The sequence below is a fragment of the Chlorocebus sabaeus genome, chromosome 11 (assembly GCF_047675955.1).
Source record: "Chlorocebus sabaeus isolate Y175 chromosome 11, mChlSab1.0.hap1, whole genome shotgun sequence".
NCBI classification, from domain to species: Eukaryota; Metazoa; Chordata; class Mammalia; order Primates; family Cercopithecidae; genus Chlorocebus; species Chlorocebus sabaeus.
In genome coordinates, this window is record NC_132914.1 from 76718829 (window position 1) to 76731395 (window position 12567).

The window sequence follows — 12567 nt, forward strand, 5'->3', positions numbered from 1 at the left end:
TGTTATATATTCCATTTATTTTAAACTCTTATCCTTACACTCAGCTGTAGATTGAAACCATCACATATTCTGCTAAGTAAATTAATTACTCAGAAAGTAGAACTGAAATGTGCTTTTAAAAAGTATATCTTTTATACCATAATAGTATAGGTTTGCTTTCATCAGTTTAATCATTCAGAAAAGGAAGTTATCAAATAAACTTTCAAAATCTGATGGAATCATTGAAGTAAATCCTATGTAGCCTAAAATGATATTTACATTTGATATCAATGCCAGATACATAGTAGTTACTCAGTAAATGTTTACTAAGAGAATGTATGGATGAGAAAAAAAATCTTTATTACTAGTTTTTAAAGACTTTCACTATAATGTCATGTTTTATGCTCACAGTCATATGATTAGTTGAAGTTCTACATTAATTTTTTTGTAACATGCTGTCCCCCCTTGAAATTGGATTATTGCACATGGTTGCCTTGGGAATTGTAATCAAATAGAGTGGCCTGAACACCAATGCCAGAACTTTCACTGATGAGACAATTGAAGCAAATGAATTTAGAGGTTAGCACATGTTGACACAGACCCCATGGCATGGAGGTTTACAGCATAGGCTCTGAAAACCAAACAACTCATTCCTTAAACAACCTCAGACAGGTTATCTAACTTCTCAGAGCTTCAAGCATCCTTATCCGTATAACGGCAATATTAATAGGATCTATTATGAGAAGTAACTGAGTTCATTCATGTAAAAGACAGTGCAACATATATAATAAAAATTAACGTTTGAGTAGTAAGATGATGATGGTGACACTTATGATATAGTAATGGAAAAAGGAAATTTGGACTCAAGTTTCTATATTCAAGTCATTTTCATCCTCATCCTAGTGCTTGGAGACTGATTCTTTTATTTCCAATTCTTTAGTGCTCAAGGAAGCTTTATAGTCGGGCCTTATCTCTAGAGCTAGATGATTCATATTCGTTTCATGTCTTCTTTCAGAAAGTGCAGGTGGTGGTAACTGTTTTGGACTATGACAAGATTGGCAAGAACGATGCCATCGGCAAAGTCTTTGTGGGCTACAACAGCACCGGCGCGGAGCTGCGACACTGGTCAGATATGCTGGCCAACCCCAGGCGACCTATTGCCCAGTGGCACACCCTGCAGGTAGAGGAGGAAGTCGATGCCATGCTGGCCGTCAAGAAGTAAAGGAAAGAAGAAGCCTTTCTGCATTTGCCCATATAGTGCTCTTTAGCCAGTATCTGTAAATACCTCAGTAATATGGGTCCTTTCATTTTTCCAGCCATGCATTCTTAACACAATTCAGTGGTACTTGGAATCCTGTTTTAATTTGCACAGATTTAAATGTAGAGAGCCCCTAAGTCCTTCATCATACCACTGCCCTCCAAATCTACTCTTCTTTTAAGCAATATGATGTGTAGATAGAGCATGATTGAAATTATTTATTGTATCACACTGTTGTATATACCAGTATGCTAAAGATTTATTTCTAGTTTGTGTATTTGTATGTTGTGTTTCCTAATCTGTGTATATCTAGATGTTTTTAATAAGATGTTCTATTTTAAACTATGTAAATTGACTGAGATATAGGAGAGCTGATAATATATTATATGGTAATATAGTATCGTCTGCATTCCAGCAAAAATATCAACTCATAAGGCACTAGTACAGTTAAACTGACATCTTAAAGGACAACTTAAACCTGAGCTTTCTATTCAATCATTTGAGTACCAAGATAAACTTACACCACATACTTGGTGGGTGAATCCAATTTTGTAGAATTCCTACACAGGCAAAATAGCATGATCTGAGCAGCAGCATCCAGGCTGACCTCAAGGAAGCATAGCCACAAACCAGAATAGCATCTGTCTGTACATATTTACAAAGCTGAAATAATGGCTTCACTCTTACATTTGAGGAAGCAACTGAACAGGAGTCAATGATTTCATATTACTCCTTGTAGAATAACAACAAGGTGTTCCGTGCGTGCGTGTGTGTGTGTGTGTGTGTGTGTGTGTGTGGTGTGCACACATTTGTTTGGGGTTTGGGGGAGAAGAAGCTAAGGGGAGAAGTTAACATTTATGAACTATTGCCTGACTATTTAAAAAGAAAAAAGTAGCTCTCCGTTATCACCTTTATACAAAATGTGCATCCTGTGAATTCTGTTCCAGATTTCACACCTATCGTAATTCCAAAAGGTTTGCACATTAGAGTTTGTAACAAAATATTTTATTATATAAAACCAGATTAGAAGGAATGCAGGATATTTTTAACACAGCAATCTGTGCTTATTACACAAAATTACTTTGTGGTAAACAGACAGTATTGTAATCCCATCAAAAGATGAAAAAAAAAAAAAACCAACAACAATTAGCCATAGTTCTGAATGCACTTCAATTAAGCCAAAACAGACAGCTAGTGATCTTTTTATATGCTCTTTTTACTTAAATAAGTTTTAATTTGTCCTTTAAAAAAAGGTGAAACAAACCAAGAACAAGTTCTAGAAAACTGAAGCAACCTCTTACGTATACTAGATGCTTGATTTAGGAGGAGTTTTTAAACGTTTTCAATGTTATTATGTAGTAAATGGCACTATTATGAAGCTACTAGTCATTCCATAAGAGTCTTAAAGGACTGCTCTGTGTAACACTGTGACTGCCGTGTGTGCTTAGACCCGTAGTTTCCTCAGTGGATAGCACTCAATTTATTCCGTAGTGATATTGTAACAATACTGCCATTCCCTTCTACTGCACTGCCCAAGGTGTGTGTAGCACAAACAGTTCTCATTACAAAGGACCAATCCAGAACTGAAAAGCTATGCATAGGACAAGGAAGATACATAGAATGGGGTGGAACACAGCATTTTGTCAAGCACTGTGCAATATTCCATATTTTTCCCCACTATGGTAAACAACCACTTCGTGGAAGGGCAGCCTATTATCTCACACTGCATCTAGCCTTTTCTCCCATTCACTTCTGTGACCCATTTTAATTCCCAGGCCACAGACAGTAACGATGCTGTGAAATGAAAGTTTGTCTTCACAAATACCAAAACAAAATGGAGGAAAACTAAGCATTGGCCTCATGTTCAGTCTTCAGGATATCACACCATGTCTTTTCAAAAACTAAAGAGAATTCAAAAAGGGCTGATGGTAGGCTTTGAACATGGGGTTGGCTGTTTCCCAGTAAAACTGCAATTCCTGTCGTTACTGTTTCCTTATCAAAGAAGGGGCACTTTTGCCTTTTAGGCCAGACACAGCAAACGCTTTATAATTGGCACAGACATAACGGATAAAAGGAAAATAACATCACCGTCTGCTGATGGTCCATACTTCTTTAAACACATAGGCAATAGAAAATACACACAAGTCAGAATGTGAAATTAAATAACAGTTTGAATAGAAAATTCAAACAAGACTCTTTCCAATTTAAAGGGCCAAACCCTACCAAAGAGAGGGAGTTGACTGGCTTTTAAAAAATATTTAAATACCACAAATAACATTTAATTTCACTGTATTCAGCTTTAAGTTGTACACAATGAAACCACACTTTAAAACAAGCAGGTTCAAGCTGCTGAATATACATTATTTCTTGCATTAAAGTACTACTAATGCATTCTCTTGCAACACTGCCAGAAATGGGATTGTCACCATAGAATTAGTTGGTACTATGCCATCTTTCACAAGTCAGTGATGGAACCTGCTTTATGACCAAGATTCATCCTCAAATAAGCCACATGTACCCTTCTGACAAAGCTGTGTAAAGTATTAGAATCCGATGCTCTAGAAAGATCCTAGTTGCCTTTGTGTATATTTACTGCCTGCTTGAGTGTTTCTATGTGTGGGTTTTCCCTGTATCTTGTAGAAATGTTGGGGTGTTTTCTTCTGCCATATGGCTCGTGGCCTGCGAGCCAACTACTTCAGCTGTATTTTACCTTCATTTTTGATGAGGTGATTTAAATTTTGTTTCACTTTGTGTAGTGAATTCCACAGTAGTTTTCTGATTGTTGTTAAAAATGACTTAACATATTACACAGATATTCAATAAAAATGTTTTATTTCCTGTTGATGTTGCTGCCTTCCCACTCTTTTCCTTGCCTGACTCTGGTGGTAACCCAGTGGCCTATTGACTTTGGGGGACTCCTGGAAGCAGCAGCAGCTAAAGAAAACTGCACTGAATGCCAGCATCTGAGTCACATCTGAATACAGAATGGCTGGAGGGAAGACAACACCCGGGAGCATTTGGCCATGACCGCGTGGTGTTCCTGGGCAGTGTCATTCTCAACATGTGTTTCTCTATGCTTGTTTGTCATCAGTTCATCTGGCAAACTCTGAGGCTTTTCACTTTGCCCAACATGTGTCCTTCAGGGTTTTCACTCCAGAACCCAAGTCACATAGCTTCTCCTGAATGGGACTGAAATCAAGACTATTTTAACCCCAGTTTCAGAGGACAGCATGATACATTAGATTCTATGCCTACTGCAATTGCTAGGGGAAACAAGTAAACATTTTTCCTCCACTAAATTTAACATTTATCAAGTGCCTACTGTACTGGATGCTGGAGCCCACAGTCTCAGGCTGATGTAAATACACCATCCCAATGCACTGTGTTTGCACTTAAAAGTAAGGGTGTTGGGTCCCTGAGGATTTTTTTTTTTTTTTTAACAGAGTCTCGCTCTGTTGCCAGGCTGGAGTGCCGTGGTGCGATCTCGGCTCACAGCAACCTCTGCCTCCCAGGTTCAAGTGATTCTCCTGCCTCAGTCTCCCGAGTAGCTGGGATTACAGGCGCCTGCCACCACGCCCAGCTAATTTTTGTAGTTTTAGTAGTGACAGGGTTTCACCATGTTGGCCAGGATGGTCTCCATGTCCTGACCTCGTGATCCACCCATCTCAGCCTCCCAAAGTGCTGGGATTACAGGCGTGAGCCACTGTGCCTGGTCTATTCCTGAGGACTTTTACTGGCTCAATCGTAGTGGATACCATGGTGTAACACCATGATCCCCCTTCAGCAGAGAGGTACTCTTGTTGCAGCTGCTAGAAGTAGTGCTTGCTGATAGCTGACAGCTGTGTTCCTCTGTGCTCCACAGAAGGAACCTGTCTCACCTAAGTTTATGCACCCTCCCTGGGAGCAGCCCACAATCGGCTGCTGATTCTGTATCTCTCTGAAGTGCCATCTCAGAATCGTAGCCCCAGGGGTTAGTGGAGACTGCTTTTGCCACTGCACTGCAGTTCAACTTCTTTCTCTGCCCTGTTGGTTTTCTTCACTGCTTTGCAGGTGTTGCTCCTAAGAGCAATCCCTCCAATAAAACCCCTTCCTGTACAGCTTCATCTCAGAATCTGTATCCTGGGGATCCCATCCCACAACACATTCTTTGGGGAGGAGATATCAAAGAGTTTTCTAGAGAGGATAACACAGCGAGCGAAGTACTAAAGGAACTGGCAGGAGTCATCCAAGTCAGGGAGTGAGCAAGACTTCTGCAAAATTTATCTCACTTGACAAGTGTATTCATGATGGAGTCTTTGAGGGCTGGTTACATCACACTTCCTTCAATCAGTACTATCAGTCATGGCCAAATAAAAATAGGAACTAAACCCAAACTGCTAAGACAACCAAGGGAAAGATCGCTTAATAACTATATATTGTGATGAAGTTGTTGGCAAAGGGTTCAAAAATCTAAGTTTATAAAAGGAAACTTAGGGCACAACTCGGGTTAGAAATTTTTTTAAAAATCAGCATTAAACAATCACAATCGTTTGGTTTTCAATGGTGAGGATTCTGTTTCTTAAAATGCTCTTGAAATTTGATCTAAAACTATTTAAAGAATATTTCTTAATGAATTATCAAAAAAAAAAAAACTTGCTTCATCCTTTTTCAATGTCATTTTCCCAAAAGGTTTGAACGTCTAATGCAAATATATTAAAGATATTTATTAGCCAGGAAAACAAAACCATCTCACATATTTCAGGGAGAGAACGTAACATAGGAAACTGGCTGTATAGGGAGAGCTGAGAAAGCAAAGCAGAGATAGAGTAACCCAAAGATTAGTAGATAGCACCTCTAGAGTTGGGAGAAGAAAATAGAGAATGTAGTATTCATGGAGCCCAGGACTGGAAGGGAGGGACTGGAATCTTGGAGAAGTTTGCATGGAGACTCTATGATTCTAGGACCACAAAAGTGTATTAGGTGCTGGTCCACCCTGGAGGTGAGGGAACTGCCGGAAAACCCTGATCCAGTCTGCTCATTATTGGTAGAAGGAAACTGATAGAAGCTGAAGGCAGGAAGAAAATCTCTTCTCCTCTCCTCCCTTCCACTACAGCCAGTGCTTCCCATTGGCAGAACCAGCTGGTAAGGGATTCTAGGAAAAACAGTCTGCAAGGACTCTGATCCCACCCCAAGTATACAGCAGAGTATAAAGGCGGGAATGAGAACAGCCAGCAAATGATCAGTGCGTTAGGAAACCTGTTCCCAGCTGCAAACACTTTTTAAGTGCTTTCATTTTTCCCACAGAGGAGTCAGATGTTTCTGAGTCACACAAGTCATCCCCCACCTGATAAAACATGCATAGAAATCACATTCTTATTCTTTTTACGCACAGAGTTGACTCTTAACAGATTTGAAAATTCCAACAATGATTGCAGTTACCTTCCACCCCCACTGCAACACATCTTTATTACATATGCACATGACTCTTTGATGTCTAGCAACTGATTTAGGCTGCACACAAATCTCTACCATAAAACAGTCACACGGTGACTTTGGAATAAGAAGGTAAAAAAGCAGGAAAATAAAAATGAGAAATAGCCTGGTACTAAATGTACAAAAAAATTTTCCAAAGCATACAGAGTAATAATTATGCAAGAGGAGCCATCAACAGAGACCCAGAAATAAAAGCACCATGCAAACATGCTGATGATTTGTGCAATCTAACTTCTGAGGCTGGCTGTTATATACATTTTAAAATCCGCATTTCAACTATATTGATTTCTTCACTCCTCACAGCGTCCCACCAATGAATATCCCCAAAGTTGTCACATTCATCTTTCCTTGACAGTAACTATCCTGCCAGCCAAGCCTATCCCCTGTGCAAAATATTCTTGCCCCTACCAGGGCACACACAAGGTTAAGAGGTATTTTATACTTAGCAAGCTGAGACTCACTTCCTTTTCAGCTGTCCACTTTAACTCTGTCAACTTCCTGCTCCTCTGGACTCTGCAACAAAGTGTTGACACCTTTTATAGGTAAGAATGTTTGAGTTGCAAAAGGAAGAAATCTAAATGAAGTTGTGCTAAGGAAAAAAGACAGAAAGAAAGGTAAAAGAGGAGGGAGGGAGATAGAGATAAACCACCAGCTCACCTAACCAGGAAGTTCAAGGTGGGTGATTACTTTTAGGAACAGCTGGATCAAAAGCCACAAACAATGTCATCCTTTTCTCTCTTTTTCTCCTCCTTCCCCATAAACTCTGCTATCCTTAGTACTGACTTCATTGCCAAGCTACTATGTCTCCATGTAGCAACAGGGATGACCCTTAGCAGCTTCACACATACTCTTCCAGCTTAGCAGGCTTGCAGGCAGTGTTTGTTTCACAATTATACCACCAAAATTCCCAAACCTGACTTGTATGCCTGGGTCACGTGTTCTTAAAGCAATCACCATAGCCAGATGATGATAAAGTATGTACTTCAGCCAAAACTAGGCCATGTCTGTAGACCCAGAGGCAAAGAGAGAAGGGGAAAATAGCTCCTCAAAAGAAAATAAATATGATGTTAACAAAAAAGAAAAGTAGATACCGGGCAGACAAAAACAGCAAACAGCTACACTTTGGCTCCTGGCATACCACGAGCCCCAAGAGGAGGGACAAACTCAGGTGATAACAGCATCCTGGTCATTCCTCCTTTTACTAAAAACACTATTAGAAAGGAAATTGTAAAAGTGTATACCACCTTTCAATTATCTGAAAATTTCCACTTACTTTCCTATTTATTGACCGGAAAATCAATCACTTGCTGTACGTTTTCACGGAATTTTTTTTTTTTTTTTGAGACAGGATCTTGCCCTGTCACCGGGCAGGAGAGGGTGATAATATCCCCCCGTGATATGGTTTGTAATATCCAGTGGGGGAGAAGGTGACATTACTCACCATATTGTGGGGGAGTGTACAATCCTTTGTAATATCTAACTTGGAATTAGGAATAATGTTTTCCTAGAATATTTTGAATAAGTTCACAGTGTGTACACCTACTGTGACATTAGGTGTAACATCTCCCTACGATATTACCAATAATATCACAAGGTGTACAGCCACTGTGACATTAGGAGTAACCTCTCAGTAGGATACTATGAATAATATCACTGCGTGTACACTGTGACATTAGGTGTAACATCTCAGTAGGATATTACAAATAATATAACTGGAAGTACACCCCATGTGATATTAAGAGCAACATCTCCCTTGGATATTACAAATAATATCGATTAATATTTATTATAATAATTATTAATATATTATTTGTAATACCCTAGGGTGATTTTATTTCTAATGTCACAGTGTGTGTACACCATATGTGTATATCCTGTGATATTATTTGTAGTATCCTAGGAAAATGTTACTCCTAATGTCAGTGGGTGTACACCATGTGTTTACACTCTGTAATATTATTCGGAATATCCTATGGGGATGTTACGTGGGTAGACACTATGTGATATTATCTGTAATATCCTAGGGGGATGTGACTCTTACTGTCACAGTGGGTGTGCACGATGTTTTTACATCCTGTGTTATTATTCATAATAACATAGGGGGATATTACTCCTAATGTCACAGTGAGTAAACACAATGTGTGGGTACTCCTAGTGATACGAACCGTAATATCCTAGGGTGATGTTATACCTAATGTCACAGTGGGTGTACACCACGTGTGTACCCCCTGTGATATTATTCATAATATTCTAGGAAAATGTTACCCTAACACTCTGTGATATTATTTCTAATACCTAGACGAATGTTATTTTTAATGTCACAGTAAGTGTACACTATGTGTATACAGTGTGTGATATAATTCGTAATATCCTACGGGCATTTTACTCCTGATGTGTACACCCTGTGATATTACTCATAATATCCTGGGGTGATATTACTCCTAATGTCACAAGGAGTGTACAACCTGTGATATTATTCATAATATCCTAGAGAAACGTTACTCCTAATGTGACCGGGGGTGTATGCCCTGTGATATTCTTCATAATATCCTAGGGGAATGTTACTACTAATGTCACAATGGGTCTACACTGTGTTATATTATTCACAGTATCCTACTGGGTTGTTACTCCTAATGTCACAGGGCATGTACTCCCTATGATATTATTCATAATATCTTACGGGGATGTTACTGCTAGTGTCACAGGGGTGTACACCTTGTGATATTATCCGTAATATCCTAAAAAGATGTTAGTCCTCATGTCACATGGCGTGTACACGCTGTGATATTATTCATAATGCCTTAGGGGGATGTTACTCTTAATGTCACAGAGGGTGCACACCCTGAGATATTATTCGAAATATTATAGGGCAATACTACTTCTAATGTCACAGTGGGTGTACACACGGTGATATTATTAACAATATCCTAGGGGAATGTTACTTGTAATGTCACAGGGGCTGTACACCGTGTGATATTATCCATAGTATCATAGGGGGATGTTACTGCTAATGTCACAGGGAGTGTATACCCTGTGATATTCTTCCTAATATCCTAGAGGAATGTTACTCCTGATGTCACAGAGGGTGTACACATTGTGATATTATTTGTAATATTGTAAAGGGATTTTACTCCTGAGGTCACAGAAAGTTTACACCCTGTGATATTATTCCTAATATCCTAGGGGGATGTTCCTCCTGATGTCGCAGGGGGTGCACACCCTGTGATATGGTTCGTAATATCCTAGGGTAAAGTTACTCCTAATGTCACAGTGGGTGTACACACCCATCATTCATAACATCCTATGGGGATGTTATTCCTAATGTCATAGGTGATGTCCACCATGTGTGCACACCCCCTGATATTATTCATAATATCCTAAAGTGATATTACTGCTAATGTCACAAGGGGTGTACCCCATGTGTATAAACAGCCCATGATATTATTCATAATATCCTAGGGAAATGTTACTGCTGATGTCACAGTGAGTTAAACAATGTGTGTACACCCCGTGGTATTATTTGTAATATTTTAGGCGGATGTTACACCTAATGTCATAGTTGAGTGTACACCATGTGTGTACACCCTGTGGTATTATTTGTAATATCCTAGGGGTATGTTACTCCTAATGTCACAGTGAATGTACGCCATATGTGTATACCCTATGATATTAATTGTAACATTCCAGGGGGATGTTAGTTCTAATGTGACAGTGCCATGTGTGTACATCCTGTGATATTATTCGTATTATTATAGGGAGATGTTACTTCTAATGTCACAGTGGGTGTACTAGGATATTATTCGTAATACACTAGGGGGATTCTACTCCTAATGTCACAGTGGGTATACAACATGTCTGTACATCTGTGATATTATTCGTAATACCCTAGGGAGATGTTACTCCTAATATCACAGGGGCTGTACACCATACCTTGTGTATACATTCTGTGATATTATTTGTAATATCCCAGAGAGATATAACTCCTAACATCACAGTGAATGTAGACCCTGTGATAGTATTCGTAATGTCCTCAGAAGATATTACTTTTAATATCACCGAGGGTGTATGCACTGTGATAATATTCATAGTATCCTAAGGAAATATTACTTCTAATGTCACTATGGGTGTATGCCCTGTGATATTATAAGTAATATCCTAAGGAGATGTTACTCCTAATAACACAGTGAGTGTACACTCAGTGATATTATTCGTAATTTCCTAGGGAGAAATTACTCCTAATATCCCAGTGAGTGTACATTCTGTGATATTATTCATAATATCTTAGGGGGAAGTTACTCCTAATATCACAGTGGTTGTACACTCTGTGATATTATTCATAACATCATAAGGAGATATTACTCTTAATATCTTTGGGAGATATTACTGCTTATATCACAGTGGCCGTACACCCTGTGATATTATTTGTAACATCCTGGGGAGATATTACTCCTAATATCACAGTGAGTATACATGCTGTGTGTATACCCTGAAATATTATTCGTAATATATTAAGCAGAAATGACTCCTAATATCCCAGGGAGTGTCAATGCTAGGATATTATTTGTAATATCCTGGGGAAACAGTACTCTTAATATTACAGTGAGTGTACACCATGTGGGTACACCCTGGGATATTATTCGTAATATCTTAGGGAGATATTAGTCTCAATATCACAGTAAGTGTACACCATATGCGTATACCCTGGATATTATTCATAATATCCTGAGGAGATATCACTTTCCTAATACCACAGTGGGTGCAAAACATTTGTGTACAACCTGGAATATGATTCATAATGTGCTGCAGAGATATAATCTCCTAATACCACAGAGGGTGTACTCCATGTGTGTACACCTGGGGTATGATTCATGATATGCTGCAGAGATATTACTCTCCTATTATCACAGAGGGTGTACACCCTTATAAAATAAGCATTCAATAAATGGCAGTTACTGTCTTTCTAAATCTAGCCCAGCAGTCAGCAGCCTTTGCTGTAAAGAGCCAGAAGTAAATATTTCAGGTCGATACATTCTCTGTCACATCTTCTCTCTGTCTGTCTGTTCATCAGCCCACCCTTCCTTTCTTTCCAATCCTTTACAAATATAAAAACCACTCATAACTCACCAGCCACACAAATACAGGCAGCTGTAGTTTGCTGCCTAGATTCAAGTCATGTCACTCTGCTTCTAAAAAAGCTTCAACGTTTCCTATTCCTTAAAATTAACATTGAAATTCTTTAGCATTGCAAGAATGCTGAAGGCCATCCCCAGGTACTAGCTGTTACACTCTCTCAAACCCTACTCCATTTTCTAGCAACAAAATTCTCTAAACAAGCTGCATCCTCTCACATCTCCATGCCTTTATAATGCCATCCTTCCACCTGAAATTTCCCGGCAAAGTCCTCCAGGTTGGTGAGTGAGGTGGGGAGGAAGGGAAGGTGGGGAGGCGCTCAGGCAGTTTGGGGGAGGACAGAGACGTGCCATTTATTTCCAACTGCGCTGCACTGCCACTCTCTCTGTGAAGCACAGCCCAGGTTCTCAGGTTTTGTTCATTATTGCTGTGTTCTTCTAGCCCACAAATGGTTCCTTAACTTCCAGATGCTTCTGACCCTTAGGCAAACAACAATGCTTCTTAGAGTAACAGTGCCTGAAGGACACACCACTTTCCTTGAATGCATTGCAGAATTTTTTTTAAAAATTCAGGGGAAAAGAAACACATTTCAGAATATGTAAGCAATGCTTCCTCCAGCAAATGTGAGATAGTAGGATGCCTTATCAATTATAGAAAGGAATCAGAAGACAGGTCCCTGACTACTTTTCTGTGAGTACCACAGTTGCTTCATTTTCTCACATTTCCCT

The 12567-nt window shown here is 39.3% G+C and overlaps 1 protein-coding gene across 5 annotated transcripts in view; it reads left to right on the forward strand.

Annotated features, from left to right (window-relative positions):
- SYT1 (synaptotagmin 1) overlaps nucleotides 1–4081 on the forward strand; it is a 592766-nt gene extending 588685 nt beyond the window's left edge. For all 5 annotated transcript variants that reach the window (XM_037987655.2, XM_008004112.3, XM_037987647.2 and 2 more), the window contains one exon: nucleotides 995–4081. In XM_037987655.2, the coding sequence (XP_037843583.1) occupies nucleotides 995–1201 (207 nt within the window). In that variant the 3' untranslated portion in view covers nucleotides 1202–4081. The remainder of the gene's footprint in view (nucleotides 1–994) is intronic.
- Nucleotides 4082–12567: the final 8486 nt, after the last annotated feature.